This window comes from Mus caroli, unplaced genomic scaffold, assembly GCF_978045245.1.
Source record: "Mus caroli unplaced genomic scaffold, Mus_caroli_1 scaffold_15, whole genome shotgun sequence".
Lineage (NCBI taxonomy): Eukaryota > Metazoa > Chordata > Mammalia > Rodentia > Muridae > Mus > Mus caroli.
Window position 1 is genome coordinate 79339657 of NW_028227270.1, and position 20393 is coordinate 79360049.

A 20393-nucleotide genomic window follows, 5' to 3' on the forward strand; every position below is an offset into this window, starting at 1 on the left:
TAGGATTCTGGCCCCAAAGATAACCAAAGGATCTGTTGTGTCTCTTTGCCTTGAGAGGTCATGGTGAGAGGATTGTCTATGGTAAGCAGAAAATGAGCCCTTACCAAACACCGAACTTGCCAGCACCTTGTCCTTACTATGCTAGCCTAGAAATATAGGATAAATAAAATCTGTTTATAAGCCTACAACTTTGTAATATATTTTTATCGAGTTTCCAGCACACTAGGAAGCAGTTCCCCTGCAGAGCTGCTGGCTCAGGACCACTGACCTCCTCCTGTTTTTGAGTCTGAACGTTTGATCCCATTGGCTTTTCAGAGAGAGATAGACTTGTTCTGGATTTGTTTGGGTTCCCATAGCTCCTCATGGTTCTTTTTCTCAGTTCTTATAAGCCCTGGGGGAAGTCATGAATAACATCAACTGCAGACTTCCCTAATAGCTCCAGGGGTATTTTATTTTTCAAGGAATTTGCTCAGCCCTCCAAGAGAGTTGCCCAGGGAAACAAGCCTGTGATGTCACAAGGCAGCTCTCCTTAAGTCCCCTTCTGCATAGACGGAGGTAGGGACCTGTCCTTTTCTCTCCCAGTCCGATTAGTCTTGTTCTCCCCAGGGCAGTACAGATGCCCTGACATACACCCCCAACCAGCCTTGTCTACACTCTGACTGGCTTCCTGGCCATGACTCTCTCCCTGTGCTTATTCCCACAGCACACAAATGCTGTACAGATAGAATGTCTGCACATCTTTAGTTCTGTAGTGTAAGGGTGTGGGGGTGAGACTCCCTTGAGTTCCTAGAGGATCAAAGGCTTTTCTCAAGGTTGAAAATGCCTCAGATTTCAAAAGTGGAATGACTACACCCTATTTCCTTATCTTTCTTCAGGCTGTAAACACAACCAAGTCTGTACTTCCTGGTTTAAAAGGAACCTCCCCTTCTTTGCCGGGACACTGTTGATACTTCTGATCTTTCAGTCAAAGGAAAAGAGCAGAGGCGTGACCTTTTACCGAGATGGCATTTGTAACAGGTTATTTAGCAAGCTGTACCCTCTGTTCAAAGTGCAACTTCATGGCTTTCCTGGAGCCCTGTTTTGAAATGGGTGCAAACTGTCAGGTTACCTAAATACGTCTATCTCAGAGATTCCCTCCTACACTTATAAGGAAAGGTGCCTAAGAGAGAGATGCAAAGTCCAGCCTATGTTGAAATGCTCATGCCCAGAGGGCTTTGTTTCTACAGCTTTCCAGCCTGAACAGAGGGCAGCTGCGACACCCAGGACTCAGAGTGAACGCAGAGCAGGTGCCACTGTCGCTCCGATCCAGGGAAGCCATGACGAAAACAACCACTTGCGTGTACCACTTCCTTGTTCTGAACTGGTACATTTTCCTCAATTATCACATCCCACAGATTGGAAGGGATGAGGAGAAGCTAAAGGAATTCCATGACGGCGGGCGATCCAAGTACTTAACACTCCTTAATCTGGTAAGTCGGTTTATCCGTGTCTGGAACCAACTTCTTATCAGTAACGTGAGTGTTTTTCCACGAACCACTTTACGAAGCACAAGCCCCCTATAGGTCTTCCTTCTTCATGGTTGGTGAGTTTTGGGGCTTCCCCTGCTAATCAGTAGTTTGTTCTAAGGAACTAAGTTTGGAAAAGCTCTGTAGCTACTGGGGTGTCTAACTGTTAAATGCTCTTTTACAAAGACTTTCTGAGCCCAACTGGGGGACTACAGACTTGAGTACAAAACACAGGAGAGAATTTTTTTTTTGAACCTTGCTTGGGAAAGTCTGTGAAAAGAAGGCAGTGTCGCATGTTGAGTAGGAAGTGTGACTTCCAATGGAGGAGTAATGTCATTTGACAGCACGCACCAACTCACAGATTTAGCCAAGAAAAGCAAACACATTTTGCCACCTTCCTCTCCCACTACAATTTTTTTTAGGCTCAAGATCCATCTGAAAGGAGAGATCACCCGAGCCAACAGTCAATACACAGTTTCAACTATTATAGCCAAACCAAAGTTAAAACACGGTTCTGCTGGGTGGTGGCAGGGCAGGCCTTCAACTCCTGCAGAGGCAAGCAGGTCTTTTGAGTTTAAGGCCAGCCTGGTCTACAGAGTGAGTTCTAGGACAGTCAGAGGGATACATAGAAACCCTTTGTCAAAAAACCAAAATAAGCAAACACACAAATAAGCAAATAAATTATAAATATAAATAAATTAAAAACAAAACAAAATAAATACAGTTATAAAATTATCTGGTTTCAAGCTGCAAAAAAATTTTTTTTCTGTTTTCAAGATTTCATTTTAGTTTTACTTTAAGGGCATGAGAGTTTTTCTCGAATCACCTTTTGTGCATGCAATGTGTACTACATATCTATGACTGGCGCCTGTAGAGGCCAGAAGGGGGCATGAGATCTCCTGATACTAGAGTTATAGGTGAGCTGTCCTGTGGGTGCTGGGAACTGACCCTGAGTCCTACAAAGAAGAAGCAGCAGCAGCATCCTTTACTGCTGTAACTGCTGCGCTATGATCTCTCAGGCCCCGGGATCAGAATATGCGAATCCCTCAGAATCTTCAAAATAGAAATCCTCATCTTGCAACTGGAGCAGAAGCACGGTGGTGGGGTGATGCTACGTTGTCGGGGTAGGGGACGTTGAGTTCAGGTTGAAGAGCCCCTTGAGGCCCTGTCCCCTTCCCTCTGGCCTTGTGTTCCCCTCTGGATATTAGCCGGAATATCTTAAGCTCTGGACCCTGCTCCCTTGTACTAGAAAGTGTCAAAGTGGTTGGTTTCAGTCTTGAGATGTCGTGAAGGAAAAAGGTGAATCATTAGAAAAGAAAACAAAGACTGATTTTGTAGAATTCTAAGAGCACTATATGTATCTCCGTTGGGTAAACTGAAGGCAGCTTTTATGCACTAATCAAGGGCAGACTCCTGTATGGCGTTCTGTCACACATAACTATGGAGCAGGACAGACTTATCACACACACAGCTCTATAAGCCACCCCCCTGACCTCTTCTGGCTTCCAATGGCATTTTCTCTAATTTTTTGTCTGCTGGCATATTCTAGTTTGGTGTTTTCCAAAAAAAAAAAAAAAATTATAGCACCTTTATTTATTTTGTGTGCATGTATGTTTGTGTTTTGGGGCGTCACGTCCACCTCAATGCATGGGGTCGAGGTCAAGGGACAGCTCTCTGGAGTCAGCTCTCTCCTTCCACTATTGGGTCCTGAGGCTTGAAATCAGGAAGTCAGGCTGAGCAGTAATCTACCAACCTGAGCCTCTTACAGGGCTCAGATGGTATTCTAGTTTAATCCCATTTCCTGCCTTCCTGGTGCATTAGCCACCAAATCAAAAATCCCATTGGTTGTTCCTTCTGTTGGACCCACCTCTCCCTCACCAAACTTCCTGCAGGCTCCTTCCAAACTCTGATTACTTTGCACCCGAGGACTGCCACCTTAGCTCTGCCCTGTCCTTTCCTATAGGAAGTGTCCACCCCTCCAATACTCAGATTCCAGGTTAATTTTCCAGAGTCCTTTTTTTTTTCTTTTCTTGAATTCCTTTAAACATTGTGGCCTCTTCGGTGGGGGTATATATATGAAAAAAATACAACAAATCTGACCAACAAACAAAAAACAAAACAAAATACCCAAATTCACCCCTCAGGTCCCTTTTTCCCAGGAAAGCTACTACTGTCTCTGAGAAAGAAGTCTGTCTCTAGTTTTATCTGCAGTTTCCTTCCTCATTTCTCTGCCCATATCCCCTAAGGCCTATTTGCCTCTGTTCAACACTGCTTCCTCATTGCCTTCCATAGACCACCTGAAGTCCAGTGTATGGCGCAGTTTTCTGTCCTTTCCCTCCCCTTTCCGTAAATGTAAAAAGCACTTGAACTCTCACTAGCTCAAAACCAGTTCTGTCTCCTACGCTCTTATCAACGCAACCCACTTTAACAGTTCTACACTGTATTCACAGACTAGACTTCTGCTCTGTCTGCTGTGGGCGTGGCTAAGATGAATAACTCCTCCTCTGGCTGCTTCCGGCCCCAGCATGGCCCCAGCACGAGAGCAAAGGAGACCAACCCCGAGACCTTACCTGTAGTGATTTCCTTTCTATGCTCTTGAAAGTTTGACTTCATAGAATATCCCCCATCTGACAAAGATAGGTTTAGTATATTTTAGGGAACCCATCCAAGGATAGTTTTCAAATAGTTTGACTAATATAGTTGAGCCTCAAAATCTCTACCTCATGAGATCTTGCATGTTCACCTATAGCTATTCGTTCTTAACTGATTTATATTTTCATTAAAATTTAAAATTTCCATTAATAGAATGATCAGACTATAGATCTCCTAACTTTAACATTCATGTTTATTATTACTAGTGATGTCAGTATCCAACTCATGTTAGCAAGAATTGTAAAATTTTATTATATTGTATGTTATATGTAAGTTTTGGCCTAACTTTTACATTAGTTTTGCCTACATATTTGTCTGTGTGCCATGTGTGTGCAGGGCCTGTGGAGACTAGAAGAGGGTGTCAGATCTTTTAGTGCTGGAACTATAGGCAGTTTGATACCATCTTGCAGGTTCTGGGAACCAAACTGCAGTCCTCTGTAAGAGCAGAAAATTCTCTTTAAACACTGAACCATCTCCGGAATCCATCGACATAGCAGGGATTACATCTCTCCTCTTTTTATTTATATTTTCAATCAAACATATCAAACATAACTTTTAACGCTTTTGTAAAATGCCCTACTAGTCACATTAGCCTTCTATGCGTTCTTTCATGTTAGCATACAAACCAAACTGGACATCATGGAATTTTCTTACAGATTTTGATTTTCTTGATCCCCACCCACACATCCTTCCTCTGTCCCCAGTAATCCCCAACCTCCTTGCATGTCACATGCATCATTTGACTTTTTATTTCTTTCTTCCCATGACTTCTTTCCTCCCCTTTCTAGTTTCATGACCAGAGGCTGCAGCCCATGCATAGAAACAGTACCATCTAGAACCTACATAGGAAGGAAAATGTGTGGCTTTTATCTTTCTGAGTCTGATGTACCATTCCTCTCAGACATCCTTAATTTCTAATCGGCTGAGTGCACGTCTGTGTCCCGGTTGAATAGCAAAGCCTGTCTTATTACAAGTCAGCTTTCAGAGCTTCATGACTTTTTCCTCCTGACACCGCCCCCAGGAAGTCCCAAAAGAAGCCATGGAAGCTGCCAGAGGATTGATGGCTGATAGAGAGCTGCTAGCTAAGAAGAGTAAGGTGGGGCGGGGGGACAAGAAAGTCACTCCCGACAAGACAGAGAGGTGGCCCCAGGGAGAGGGAGTGTGCTCTGGTGGCTGTGTCTGCTATAAGGTTCCTCTGTCCTATTGGTTACACTGTGAGCCAGGGGTAAGGACTTTATGCTCTTCATTCTCACATTTGTTAAGTAGAAACACAAACAGAAGCTAACAGCATGGCCATAAGCTATCACAATGAATGGTGTAAGCAGAAAGGGAGAGAAGATGGAAGGAAGACAAGGAGCTTAGAGTCATCTTGTGTTTGACAGAGATGGATAGATAATAAGGGACATAGTGACTTAGTGGAACACAGGTCTCCTTGATACGTTCTTAGTGGGTGACCTGATGAGAATCAGCCACCTCATACTCGGTACACACATTCTACATACACAGCTCTGGTGTATGCCTCTCTGTCATTAGCTAGGACAGGATGTCTATTGAGACTCTCCTCTCTCTGCTGTAGCTGCTGGCATAGACATCCCTGACATTGGGCTTTTTGGAGAGGTAGAGCTTCAGGTGTAAGCTGAGAGCAATGAGTTCCACCAAGTGAGGAAACCCTAGCAGCCGAGTATGGCTTAGTCTGCTTGTGCTAGCTCAGTGCACATAGTACCCAGGTCCTCCACAGATGTGCTTCCTGGTTCCTTCACTCCCTTTCCATCTAAGAACTGGCCCTGGCCCTAAGGGACACACACTTACTAGTGAAGGTGGGGAGCCTTCGGCCACTTCTTGATGTGCAGGGTTGTTGGGTTTGCTCAGATGTCCCAATTTTAGGAGCCCCTAGATGAGATTCTTAGAGTTGATCCCTTTCTAGCCCGTATCTCTTTCTCTAGCAGACATGAACCTTTCCTTTGCTCTCCTCTTGTAATGCTCCCCAAACCTCCTGATCCTCAAGTTCTCGGGATGATAACAATGTGATGTCATTGCATATGTCCCCAGAGAGGATGATTCATGTCTAGAGAAAAAGAAGCCCCTCCTCCCCGTTGGCACAAACCCCAAGGCAGCCGACAAACAGTAGAAAGACAGGGTTCTATTTATATTACAGTGGCTGCTCTGGTACCTAGAGGGAAACCCTTGGTTCCCATCCCCGAGTTTAGATCTTAATCTGTGTAGCTCTTTAGTTTTACAGGGTCCAAAAGACACAAGGCTGATGATGTTCACAAAGATGCTTGCAACTTTGACTGACAGGTCTCAGGCAGTTTGAGGGATTACAGATGACAGCACAGAAGGAATGGCCATCAGCAGCATGCAAATAAAGCAACTAGGATGTATCAAGGAGGCAGAATGGGGTAGCATTTTGGTTCGTTCTTTAAACCCAGTGGAGAGATCTGTGCTGAGAAGCCAGGCTTCTGGAGCTAGAACACTGGCTCTCTACCTACTTCCTGTGTGGTTCTAAGAGAGTTACCTCACTTTTCCACCATCTCGGTTTGTTCCTGTGTGGCACTGAGGAAAACACATCCTCCCACCTCACAGAGCTGAGAGATTTCATTCCACAGCTCCCAGATGGTGTGTAGGCTTCCGGTGGGTGGGTCGCAGGTGGATCTCTCCTCTTGGAAGCACCCTCAGCAGGGAGGAAGCTGCCTCCACTAGGGTTAATCCCCTTTCCCTAGGGCTGAGAAAGGGCCACTTTGGGGGAATCTCTGCAAGGCAGCTCAGGGCTCCTCTAGGATCTGCTCTGTCCCCAATCCTTCTCCCTCCCTGCCACAGATACTTCAAGGGTATTATCCTCAATGAATCCCTCCTGGCATATCTCAGAACCACACAAGTTTTCACTCATCCTGGCTTTTATCCTACCAATAACAACTTACAGAAAGTGTTCCCACCTCCTCCTCCTCCTCCCTTCCTCCCCGCCTCCTCATTTTCCTTCTCCTCCTCTTCCTCTTTTTTCTTCCCCTTTTCCTCATTCCTGGTAAAGGCAAACTGACAAGAGCCACTCCCCTCCACCACCCCCCAAGCTCTCCCACCACACACTTCTCTACCCCAGGCCAGTGTTATCTCTAACACAATTCTGGGTTCCTCACTGGTACTCCAGGGATGTTGGCTGAATGAATTGGTAAGCAGTACATATTTCTAACTGGGGTGAGCCACTTGCCAGGAAACCCCATCCCCCTCTGTCCCAGGAAATCCTACCACTCACTGAAATCCTATCACTCACCTGAAAGCCACTGTTCATAGCTACACAGCCTTGGCCAAGGCTTCTTACACTTCTAACCAACACATCCCCACAACTCTTGCTTTCCCTGTTTCTCTCCTCATCATTCCAAATTGTGTTCTTTACATTATTTGTCCTCCTAGTTTTGTTTAACTTCCTTGTTCATCTCAAGGGAGTTGTATTGTTGTTGTTAAGTTGACCTTTTTAAATTTAACTTGTGAATGTCACATATGAGTCCGGTATTTACCAATTTGACCACTCCCCACTTTCCCTCCACATCCCCCACGTCCACCGCTTCTCCCACTCAAACTTAGGACTTCTTCAGTGATCACTGCTTTACACCCACATACTCTACTGATTCTAACTCAGGAGAGCATCTGTTTAGGGCTGACCGTCTAGATTGGATAACTAACTGATCAGGAAGCTCATCCCTAGAGAACGCTGATGCTCCCTCCCTCAGTAACCATGGATGAATTCCTTGTGGCCCCTCATTGAGGGGCATAACCTTGCGAAACATCCCACACCCACCTTGGTGCATCAACAAGTTGGTACCATTGTGCACATCTTATTCGGACAACCGTGTTGTTAAGATTACACGGATGAAACTTCAGCATCTTCTTGTTGTTGCTGTTGTTAACTTTTTATTAGTTCACTGTGAATTTCACATCATGTACTCCAATCCCACTCATCTCTCCCTCCCCTTCTACCCTTCCTCCATCCTTGCAACCTCCCCCCACCCCCCAACACACACACACACACACAAAACAGAGAAAAACAAATCTCCCTGTGGAAGCTATAGTGTGTCCCACTGTATACCCTTTTGTCCACGCATTTCAGCATCTTTCTTAAAGGCACATGAACGATGAGTGGGATTGTACACTTCACACAGGCCCAGATAGACTTGGATGAGAATCCTATCCACCTTCTCAGTCAACAGCACCCTCTCTGATACCACCAGATAAAACATTGGTCCCTGTTAGTCCTTGTGTTCTCTTTAATTTTAGAATGGTCTTTCACTGCAAGAGTTGCGTCAGGTTGACAGAGGGGTAAGGAAAGTCCCAGTATGACTGAGTCAGGCCCGGAGCCTTGAGCTTGGCACTGGCTTACTACACTCATCCACCAGGAGTCATAATGTCTTCTTCAGGGAACTTGCGGAATCTCCCTCTCTGGAATTATTATTATTTTTTTAATGGAAGAAATTTTCATTTCCTGGGGTTGTTTAAAAAGGTTTTGGCTTTAGGGCAAGGGAAATAAACTTGATGAGCTGGAGAGGATAAGTTTCCATGATTTTAAGATCCTAGTGGATTTGTGAAGACATGGAATATATAAACTAAATATCCTTCAGCTACAGTTTTAAAAATTACATTAGTTGTTTTGTTTTGGTTTTTTTTAATGTAAATTCAGCTCTGTCACTGGTCATAATTTTGTTAGCTAGCAACAGAAACAAAAAGACAGCTACCAAATTTAGAGCAGCGAGCCTTTCAGGAAAAGTCCCAGAACATTCCACTGGAGTAGAGTCAGGGAAGAGCCAGTAGAAAAGATGAATCGGAAACCATTAGCTGCAAATAGCCTGTGATCAACAGGACACTGTGAAGCCTACTTTCCTGGGAGCCAATGTCCTAGGATGACAGAAGAGCAGACCACTACCCATTTGGATGACCTGAGGTGATGACCCAAATGCACCCTCAATACCACCCAGGACTCCCTAGAATCTGTGTGTGTGTGTGATTCTAAACATTGTCTTATTTTTTCCTTGATGGATGAGCAGATCACTATCCATCTGGATAACCTGGTTGATTATCCTCTCGATACCCCTCTAGACTCCCTAGAAATCCAGCTTTTACTACTCCTTATTCTCCAACTCTGTTCTGTGGCCCCTTTAAACCCTAGCTCTAGCCTGTACCTTTACCTTGGCCTAACCCTCAACTTTTTCTCTCCTACACCCATGTGGGACCTGCCACTGCCCATGTATTCCTTTTTAGTACAGATGTAGCATATCAGTGCTCGGATCAGTGGCAGCGAGGCTGCCTCACCCTGAGTTGGCGTCTAGCATATGTCTGAGAGACGGTATGTGTGAACTGGGGGTGGAGGGGGGAGAGATGATTGGCACATTTACAGGGAAGCCAATTTGTATTGATGGGGAGAAACCTCGGAGGAGCTGAGTAATACGCTTTCTTCCCTAATCTGATTTCCATACTCTGTGGCTGACGGGCAAGGAAAGGGATGGGCTTGACTCCCTATAAGATGCTCCTTTGGCGAAAGGACATTGGGTAGTATAGACTTTACTCTCTAGGTGGTGGAGGCAGCCTTTCTCTCAGTCTCAAAGAGGGCAGGTCCAAAGGATGGTCAATGTGTATGCATGCAAGTGTGTGTGTGTATGTGTGTGTAGAATGGCTGTGTTGATCAACAAAGCCCAGGCCCCAGGGTTGCTTCTGCAAACTGAGGCAGCAAAGGGCTGCTACGGCCAAGAGTATCTGGAACTGAAACTAGGGCTGAGAGCTCTGTGGGAAGAGGAAGGAGCGAGAAGAGGCAACTTCTGACATCCGTGTACAAACGACTGCACCCTCAGAATTCTACAGCTCATGAGTTTTGTGGCAAAGGCACCAGCAGTAGGGCTAAACATTGTGGAGGGAACCTCTGCGTGACATTTAGAACTGTGGCTCTTTCCCTCCTTCCCACACCGACCCTCAGCCATTGGGAAGCCTCCTCTTCCTCCCCAGGAGCCCAGCCCGTGGTTCTGCCCTGGAATCTGCCTCTGTGGCCTTGGATAAGCCTTGCCTCATCCTGGGCCTCTCCTGAGGTAACTTCCTGGCATTTGTTCCCTGCTCATAGCTCCCTCAACAATTTCATTCCACCTGAAGACAGTTGACTATCTAGGTCTGCTCCTCCCAGCTGCTTCTCTCTAAGACCACTTGATAGTAGCTGTATTTCCAAGTGTAGGTTTTGCTGGAAAGGTGGCCGTCGGTCTCAGATACCTAGTGTCAGCATCCCCCAGGGATGTGGTTAGGGAGAAGGCTCGGCTGCTTCAATGCCTGAGCACAATCAGGACTGAACAAACTTCCATCCCCAGCATCTACACTTGAGGCTAGGCACAGTGGCAGGACCTTGAAATCCCAGCCCAGAGGACCTGAAGATAGGCAGGTTCCTGGGGATTGCCTGCTGACCAGCCTAGCTGAAGCAGAGAACCCCAGACCCCAGTGAAGGCCCTGCCTCAAAAACCAAGATAACTGTTGTCTCCTGGCCAAAGTTGATCCCTGGCTAACCCTACCACCACACATCCAAAAAAACCTACAACCTTGGGGAGATTCATAAACTGTAATATCTGAGCTGTTCCCTTAGGCCCATTAAAGGGGAGTCCCTGAGGTAGGAACAGGGCACTGGTAATTTTTTGTAATGTTGCATTTTATTCTCCTAGTCGTGTAAATTGTTTCTCCTCAATTCTGCTCAAGAAATCTGATGTTTCTTAAGGCTGGCTCAAGAACCAGACTCCAAAGCCTTGGGACTTAAAGCCAGTTTGTTAATCTCTCTTAGCCCATTTTCCTCATCTCTAAGATGGAGCTAATACTTACAGGACATTTGAGAATTAAACGAGTCTCCAGTCTGGCATGTTATAAGCCATGACTGAAAGTCAGCTGTTGGAGTTGTGAGTCCCTGGTAAAATCCATGAGCAATGGATGCCCAATCCAGAGGGTTCTGCCCTTAGACCTCCTTCCCAGGGACTGTGATCCCGAAGTCTGTGGGCAGAGAAGAGTCCTGGCTTTCTGAGAAGCTCAAGGTAGTGCACGCTCTGCTGATCTGAGGACTCGGTTTCCAATCTTGGATGAATCGTCTGTTTCTTCCCATCCCTCTTCCTGCTCAGTCCTCAACCTAGGGAGTGTCCTGAAGTCAACTTTAGATCCTTGCCCAAGTCTAAACTTCAGACACTGTTCCCCAACAGCCAGCTTGGATCACTTATTAACTCAGCTCCCCAACTCCATAAATTTCTTATCTCATACTCTAGGCTGGAATCCAACTGCCCCTCACATGCCAAGGCAGAGCCTCTAAGAACTGAGATGGCTTCTAAGGCAAACATACTTCAAATAAACCCAATCTCTGTACAGTCACCACCCACCAGTCCTTAACATTGTACAAAATATACAAGGCTTGATTTCCAGGCCACACTGCAGGCTTAGCATCCTGAATCCAAAGATCTGACAATTGACTCTAAAATCGAAGTGTCTCGGTCACAAGTATGATGTCACAAATAGAAAATTTCACACAGTCTAACTTGATTTTTCACGCACAAGATCATTATTACGAGTATGGTATAAGGTTACCTTCAAGTTATTTTTAAGAGGCGAACATAAAGTACAAATTGATTTTGTGTGCACACTTGAGTCTTCTCTCCATTATGAGTCAATATTCTAAAATCTGAACAAAGAAATCCACAATCCGAAATACTTCTAGTGCCAAGCCTTTAGGATAAAAAGGACTTCAGTCTTACTGAAGTGAAAGGGCTCTGCTTCGCTCTTGCCCTGCCTCAGGAACCTCACAGAACTCAGCAGCTGCCACAACTCCTGGCCTTGCTTTCTGGATCCCATGATTTAAATCCTTCCAATTATCAGATTGCTTCCCGGAGGCCTTCAGGCAGCCCCTTTAGGTAGTGGGGCTGCACTGGCCTCTCATCCTGAGAATGCTGTCCTGATCTGCACTTTCCTCAAACGGCACAGAGTTCCATCCTGGTGTTCATTATGGCTTTCTTAGTGAGGGTTCAGTGTGTGTGTGTGTGTCAGAGAGAGAGAGAGAGAGAGAGAGAGAGAGAGAGAGAGAGAGAGGAATATGTTCATGCATGTATGTGCACGGGTACCTGCCCGTTTCTATGTGTGGAGACCAGAAATTAACTTTATTTCATGAGTCAGCATTTTTTGGAGGGTCCACCTTTCTCTGCCTTCGCCCCACAGTGCTGAGGTTACAGACATCTGCTTCACCACACCCTGCTTTTGCATGAATGATTCGAATCTGGTCTTGAGGTTGTGAGGCAGCCATTCCACTGACTGTTGTATCTAGCGCTACCCAGTCTTTTACCTTAGCTATCTTTCCTAGGAAGGGACTTCTGACCATGCCCCGCTATGCCTGGCTGGCTCTTCACACTGAGCTGTATATTTGGTTCTTACCTCTATGCAGCTCATTACTTTCTCCCTTTAAAGTCTATTTTCTTTCCATTTTAGCCAAAGACCATTAGACTAAATACTGTACACACTATTATCTCCTAAATGAATTTCCTCAATCAATTTTAGTGTGCAAGGTCAAGGCCCAATGAGCTGGAATCCCAGCTCTTGAATTGGCTCTGCACCCAAACGACCCACCGCCCCTTCCTTCTCGAGCCAACATTGCTCCCAGAGGGCTGCAGCTTTACATCAGTCAAGGATGTATTAATTAAAGCCAATGAGAGTGCTCATTTATTGTAATGAATTTAGCTCTTGCAGGCCATTTTCTTTGGGGTCGCCTGCCTGGATGATGTGCTGAAAAGAGTCATCGGAAGGAAAGATATCAAGTTTGTCACATCCTTCAGAGATCTGCTCTTTACCACAATGGCTTTTCCTATATCTACAGTAAGTACCCAAATTGTATGTCCAGCATCATCATCCCGTACCATGGATGGATACTTCTCCTGGGAACAACAAGGTGGTCTGGAGACTAATTACTATAACCAGAGCATCTACATTTCCACAAATTTTCTGTCTGGGGACTGACTGCATTGTCTAGCATCATCCAGGAGTGGGGTACACCACATATGAGCTTATCATTAACTTTCTAATTTTTTTCAAAGATGTATCTATTTATTTTATGTATATGAGTACACTGTAGCCATCATGTGGTGGCTGGGAATTGAATTTAAGACCTCTGCTCCCTCTGGTCGGCTCTGCTCGATCCGGCCCAAAGATTTATTTATTATTATAAATAAGTACAGTATAGCTGTCTTCAGAGGCATCAGGAGAGGGTATCAGATCTCATTACGGTGGTTGTATGCCAGCTACCATGTGGTTGCTGGGATTTGAACTCAGGACCTTCGGAAGAGCAGTCAGTGCTCTTAACTGCTGAGCCATCTCTCCAGCCCAAAGTCCTATTTTTTTGTGTGTGAAAGTTTTGTGTGTGGTCCTTGTTGTTGCCTGGTGGGAAAGCATAATCAAAATAAAATCAGCTCTCCATGTTTGTGGATTTTTGCAACCACAAATTTAACTGAAGTAAGCTTGTTTTCCGGTGCCGCCACGTGGTTATTCCATTGTCCATGCGTTCATTATCTAGGACTGTAGCCGTCTGAGATCACACATGCTCACTGCATAGTAGAGCCTGGCATCAGAAACGATAACCTCAGCTGGGTGTGGTGGCGCACACCCTTAATTCCAGCACTCGGGAGGCAGAGGCAGGCGGATTTCTGAGTTCGAGGCCAGCCTGGTCTACAGAGTGAGTTCCAGGACAGCCAGGGCCACACAGAGAAACCCTGTCTTGAAAAACCAAAAAAAAAAAAAAAAAAAAAAAAAAGACAACCTCATTCCTCTGGCCAGTGCTTTCTATGGCTCCAAGACTTCAAAACTAAATGCAGCCTGAAACTCTCCACCTCTGGTGAGCTCAGATGCAGCAAGCACTTAGCACTCCCAGTTTCTTTGTGGAATGCTTCCTCCTCCACTCACAGGAAATCTTTTCAAGTTCAAGGTTTTAGAAAGAACAGCAGAGTCTGTTTATTTGTCTTGCAAATCGAGCCTATGCATGTTTAGAAGGTAATGTGATGGGAGAATCTGTAGCCTGCCCCATCATCTCGGCAGGCACAGAACCCAGAGGGCAGACACTGGGAAAGGACATACAAAGGATACAGCAAATGCAAGGAAACCCAAAGTTCTAAGCGACAGAGAGATAGATCCAATTCCCACATCAGTAGCTTATGCATGATCTCCAGAGGGCAGACACTGGGAAAGGACATACAAAGGATACAGCAAATGCAAGGAAACCCAAAGTTCTAAGCGACAGAGAGATAGATCCAATTCCCACATCAGTAGCTTATGCATGATCTCATGCTCAGCAGCACCCTAAACCTTCCTGTTGTTCTCTGCCGGGACTCCTTAAAGGGAGGAGAGCCCAAGTACATATATGCATATGCATAGACACATGTGCACATACATGTACACACACATACACACCCATGCAGAGATGACAAAGAGATCATTGATAACAATGTAGGGCTGGTGGTCCATGCATCTTTTATGTTAGGTCGTCTCTTCCTACTACGATGGTCATCATCGTTGCTTCCTAACACATTGTCCTCACTAAAGAATCCCCAGAAAGCCAGGATACAACTGTTCTATAGTAAGCATTTCCTCTTCCATTTTATGTTTATAAAATGTATGTACGCTATCCTTCAAACCGCCATCAATTTTGATATTGCTCTTTCTTTCATTGGTTGGCTTATAAACCTCTGCTGGAAAACCAAACCTAAGGCTGGTATTTTTGTGTTTCCTTTCCAGTTTGTGTTCTTGGCATTCTGGACTCTCTTTCACTACGACCGGAATCTCGTTTACCCCAAGGGCTTGGATGACTTCTTCCCAGCATGGGTTAACCACGCAATGGTGAGTGGGAGAAAATTAATGAACACCGAAGCCAGTGGCCTCTGTACTGAACGCTGAAGTATCTGGGTATGTTTCCAAACAGTTCTTCAGTGCTCTCCAGTTCACTCCTGCCTCTCCACCCTGTCACTATTTTAAAAAGCATCCTGAGAGGAGCTAGGAGATAGATGGCTCACTGGTTAAAAGCAACTGTTGATTTCCCAGAGGCCTGGGGTTCTATTCCTTTCCCAGAACCTACCTGGTGGCTCGAAACTGCCTGTTTCTGCAGTTCTAGGGGATCTGACCTCTGTGGGTGCCACGCACGCTTGTTTTGCACACACGTACATGCAGGCAAATACTCATATACATAAAATAAAAATAAATCTTTTTTTTTTTTTTTAAAAAGCATACTCAGGATGTAAATAAGTAAAATCTAGTACCGCAGCCCAGGGATCTACTGAAGCTGAGAGGAAGAGCTGAGCTGTTCTTATGTTGCTTAGGAAAGACATTAAAAAGTCATGCTACCAGGAAAAATGACCTTTGCCAGTTCTGAAAAAAAAAGTGACTTTTGCCCATGACTAATAATGAAGTTCATTTCCAGGAATGGAATAAAGGAAGGTTGAAACAAAATTCTATCCCCATGTCCAAATAACACACTAAAAAGGGCAACGGCGTGACCGCTCACCAAATTTTCCCAGACTAGTATTTAAATATTTCGATCGGTTTTATCCAGTCATGTATTTTTTTTTCCCGTTGACTCCAATGTTTTTGAAGAGTTAAGCAGAAGGCAGAACCTCTTCTGAGATGTTCAGGTCACCGGAGTCTGGAATCAGCTGTGACCCAGACAAGCAGGGCTAGCAAGGTGTCCAGGTCTCCACTGCAATGCTAAGCCTGAATCATTAGAGCTGTGTGTATAACGTCTCCCTGGGCAATCGTGGCTCAACTCTGCAACACTTATAGATGCGTTTCTGCATTACTGGGAAGTTTAAATAGGAAGACCTCAGATGCTAGGAAACAAGATAAGCAAAAATCGGGAGAACCCATCCAGAGACTCTCTTCCACCTTTCAAAGCTCCTGTTGTCTCCAAGTTCATGACAGTCAGTGTGGAAAAGCTTCCTGAACACACTACCTCATGCACCCCACACCCAGAAAAAAAACTCTTCAAATGTTTTTCTGAGAGAGATACCATTGGCTGAGTACTGTGCTCTTGATTCTGATCTAACTCAGTGCACAAGATCCAAATCTACTTGTTAAGGAATCCCCCTTTTTCCAGTGTCTTGTCTTTGCTAGGTTTTCGTTAGTATTCATCTGGGATGACTTCATAGCGAATATTCCCAATGTAAGTAGGAGGGTAGGGGTGTTTGTCTTTAATATATATGTAGCTGGGTATTCAGGAATGTGTGTGTGTGTATGTGTGTGTATCTGTGTGTCTGTGTGTATCTATGTGTGTGTGTCTGTGTATGTGTATATGTGTGTGTATGTGTATATGTGTCTGTGTGTATGTGTATATGGGTCTGTGTGTATGTGTTTGTGTGTCTGTGTATATCTCTGTGTGTATTTGTGTATGTGTGTCTGTGTGTATATGTCTGTGTTCCTCTCTGTATGTTGTTTGTGCATGTGTATGTGTATATGTATGTGTCTATGTGTGTGTCTATGTCTATGTGTCTATGTGTCTGTGTATGTCTGTATGTGTGTGTCTATGTACGTGTATGTATGTGTATTTCTGTGTGTGTATGTATTTCTGTGTGTGTATGTATTTCTGTGTATGTTTCTGTGTATGTGTGTATGTTTCTGTGTTCTGTGTATGTATGTCTGTGTATATGTGTCTGTGTGTGTCTATGTATGTATGTGTGTGTGTCTGTGTATATATGTATGTATGTATATATATGTATGTATGTGTGTATGTGTGTTTATGTGTGTGTATGTATGTGTATATGTATATCTGTATGTATATGTGTATGTGTGTATGTGTGTTTATGTGTGTGTATGTATGTGTATATGTATATCTGTATGTATATGTGTGTGTGTGTATGTGTGTTTATGTGTGTATATATGTATGTATGTGTATATGTGTATATCTGTGTGTATGTATGTGTGTATGTGTCTATGTGTGTGTGCCTGCCTGTGGTGGCAGAGATTGATATTGAATCTCTCTATCAGTCACCCTTCACCTTATTTTTGAGACAGGGTCTCTTACGGAACATGGAGTTCACTGATTTAATTGGGCTGACAGGCCAATGAGTTTCCAGGGATCCCCCTAGCCTCTCAGCCCCCAGCGCTGAGGTTACAGACTTGCCCAGCTGTGACATGGGTGCCTAGGAGCCAGGCTTAGATCCTCATGCTTGTAGAGCAAGCTCTCCACCATCTTGAGCCATCCCCACCCCACCTAACCCCCATTTTTAATGTCTACATTAAAATTTTTACATTATACTATGTAAATCATGTTTCTTGAATTTGATTTAATTCTCACACCCTTCTTTAGATAAGTACCACAACTTCGAGTTTTACAGACTGAAAGGCTATTACCTCATCTGCCCGGGAGTCAGGGAGCTTGCCCTCCACAGCCCCGCTCTGGAGGTAATCTCGTAAGGATACGAGACTAATTTGCTGATGCCTTTTATCAGTTAAATCTAGGGTTAAATCTAACCCTAACCCTAACCCTAACCCTAACCCTAACCCTAACCCTAACCCTAACCCTAACCCTAACCCTATTGGGCTTTGAGTCAGCCTTACATTTCACTGGAAAATCAAGGGGATTAATTAATATGACAAAGGGAGAGTTTTCACTTAGACTCCCCATCTGTATGCCAATAAGCCAAAACCTGGAGGAAATCGAGGGGTCAGAAAGCAATCACCCACTAGGGCTGGACATTACTCCCATAGTTTAAAGGACAGAATCTTGAAAGTTCGTTTCATCTGGAGCCAAGCATGCTTACCAAGCCCACTCCACAGGCTTCGTGAGCTCAGCCGGTTTTCCGACAATGACTACCAGCTCCCTCTTCCACTGAGCCCCACTGTCTGCGTAGATGCTTGGATTTCCTCCAGTTAGCTGTAATGGTGATGCCCAATCCTAGTGACCTTGATAAGTAAACAGCCATATGGATGGTTGATCATTTGGGAAGTGAAGATCTGGATAATACTGTACATCACATCCATGAGCCAATTATTAACAGCAAAACAAATACTGTACTGTGGAGATGCTGAAGTAGTTTGTTGCCTGCACCACCTGGGGGGGGGGGGATATTAGAAACTCTGCCTCCTTGCCCTCCATCCAGGTCACCTCATCCCTTGAGGAAACCAGGCCAGAGTCAAGGGAAATGGACTCCAGATTAGGGAAGAGGAGGAGGGGAAGGAAGCCTGCCATGGGTTAGACTCGGATGTTTCCATGTTTCTCTTTGCTTAATTGGAGAAAATTCCTGCATGTCATTTCTCAGGGGAAGAAAAACCAGCAAACCCACTTGGAGTTTCCTAATGGAACCATCTCCGAACACCCTGCTTCTCTTCAGTGTTGGCTCTAAATGGAGAGTGTCTTTGTGGCTACATCTCATCCCCATACTCCAGACTCTTGACTACTCTGGCTATTTTCCGTCATTACTATTAAAACCTTCTAGCCTGATGCTTCAAGGATGCTGTTCCTACAAGATAGTGGTTGCTTAAGGGCTAGAGAGATAGCTCAGTTGGTGATGTTCTTGCTGAACAAGAACAGAGATCTGAGTTCCATCCCTCGCTCCCACATAAAAGCCAGGCACAGTGGATGTTCCAGTAATGCTGGTGTTGAGGAGACAGAGACAGTGGGTTTCTTCCAGCTCATTGCTAACCAGCCTAGCTGAATAGATGACCTCCAGGTTCTGTGAGAGATTGTATCTTAAAAAATGAGGTGGTGCACTGGCTAGTTTTATGTCAACTTGATACATGCTGTAGACAGTGATATATGAGAGGAGGGAGCCTTGATTGGGAAAATGCCTCTATATGACTGGCCTGTGAATCCTTTTCTTGATCAGTGATTGATGCAGGAGAACCCAGACCATTATAGGTGGTGCCACCCTTGGGTTGGTGGTCTTAGGTTCTATAAGAAAATAAGCTGAGCAAGCCATGGAACAAGTCAGTACGCAGCACCCCTCCATGGCCTCAGCATCAACTTCTGCCGTTGGGTCCCTGCCTGCTTGAATCCCTGTCCTGACTTCCTCTGATGATAAACAATGACTTAGAAGTGTAAACCAAATAAGTTCTTTCCTTCTCAAGGTCCTTTTGGTCATGGTGTTTCATCATAACAATGATAACACAAAGACAATAAAATACAAATGAAAAAGATACCTACCATGGGCCTCAAGCTTCTACATGCATGTGCATACATGTGTATGCTCACATGTACATATATATGTGTGTATATATGTATGTATGTACATATGTATGTGTATATATTTACCTTCAAGATAAAAAAATTTTAAAATATTACATAAGGATGAAGAAATAGCTGAGCCAGTAAAGTGTTTGCCATGCAAGCATGAAGATCTAGTTGGTTCCCCAGACCTATATAGTAAAACCTGGGCACTGTAACACATGCCTGTAACCTTTACTTGGAGGGTTACAAAGATGGGAAGATTCCTGGGGCCCATCCAGCCAGTCAGTGAGCTCATCACAGAAGACTAAGGTAGAGAACAAGGGAAGAAGGCAATCTTATACTGACCTCTGCTTCTATACACATGCGCCAACAGGCGAACACACGCAACAGGAGGGTAGGGGAAGCTCGGTATTGGGTGCTATAGTTTGTATGTGGAATGGTTTCCAAGGCCCTGAGTGTTAAAGCCTGGGTCCCTAAGACCTTTCTGTTGGCAAAGTATGGAACAGTGAAGAGATGGATACTAGTGAGAGGCCTTGAGGTTACTTGTGACCGTGTTTTTAGAAAGGATTGTAGAATCCCAGCTTCTGTCCTCTTTCTTCTGTCCATGAGGTAAAGATATATATATATTTATTTATTTATTTAGTCTCTTCATGCTCCCTGGTTTGCTATGCCACTTTTCCATGGGTCTAGAAAGCAATGGAGCGAAATGACCATGGAAAGAAACCCGTGAAGCTGTGAACCCCAATAAACCTTTTTATCTTCCACAAGCTGCTGTCTTGGGGCATTTGTTATCGCAGTGGGAAGCTGAGTACCTTACAGGTCAATTTGTTAACACTTCCCATTTTGCCAGTGCCCATATAAGACAACCCAAAGAAAATGATTCAGAACCGGGAAATTGGGACCAGAAGGATGATGGGCAGTCTCCTGAACATCTGGCCTAAGTGCTTCTGTGTGAGGCAAACTATTCCCTGGAGTGAATCCTGCCCTGTACTGCCATGCTTTTCTCTCTGCCGTAGAATGACTGCAGCATCAGCAGCTCCTCATGGTCCTGGCAG

General features: G+C 44.7%; 1 protein-coding gene across 2 annotated transcripts in view; it reads left to right on the top strand.

Annotated features, from left to right (window-relative positions):
* Positions 1-1075: 1075 nt before the first annotated feature.
* The window catches only part of Adtrp (androgen dependent TFPI regulating protein), a 61328-nt gene continuing 42010 nt past the window's right edge, over positions 1076-20393 (top strand). The window contains exons 1-3 of one of the 2 annotated variants that reach the window (XM_085831151.1): positions 1076-1469; positions 12876-13010; positions 14919-15020. In XM_085831151.1, coding sequence (XP_085687277.1) covers positions 1317-1469; positions 12876-13010; positions 14919-15020 — 390 coding nt within the window. In that variant the 5' untranslated portion in view covers positions 1076-1316. The remainder of the gene's footprint in view (positions 1470-12875; positions 13011-14918; positions 15021-20393) is intronic. The other variant, XM_021180250.3, reaches the window with a different exon arrangement.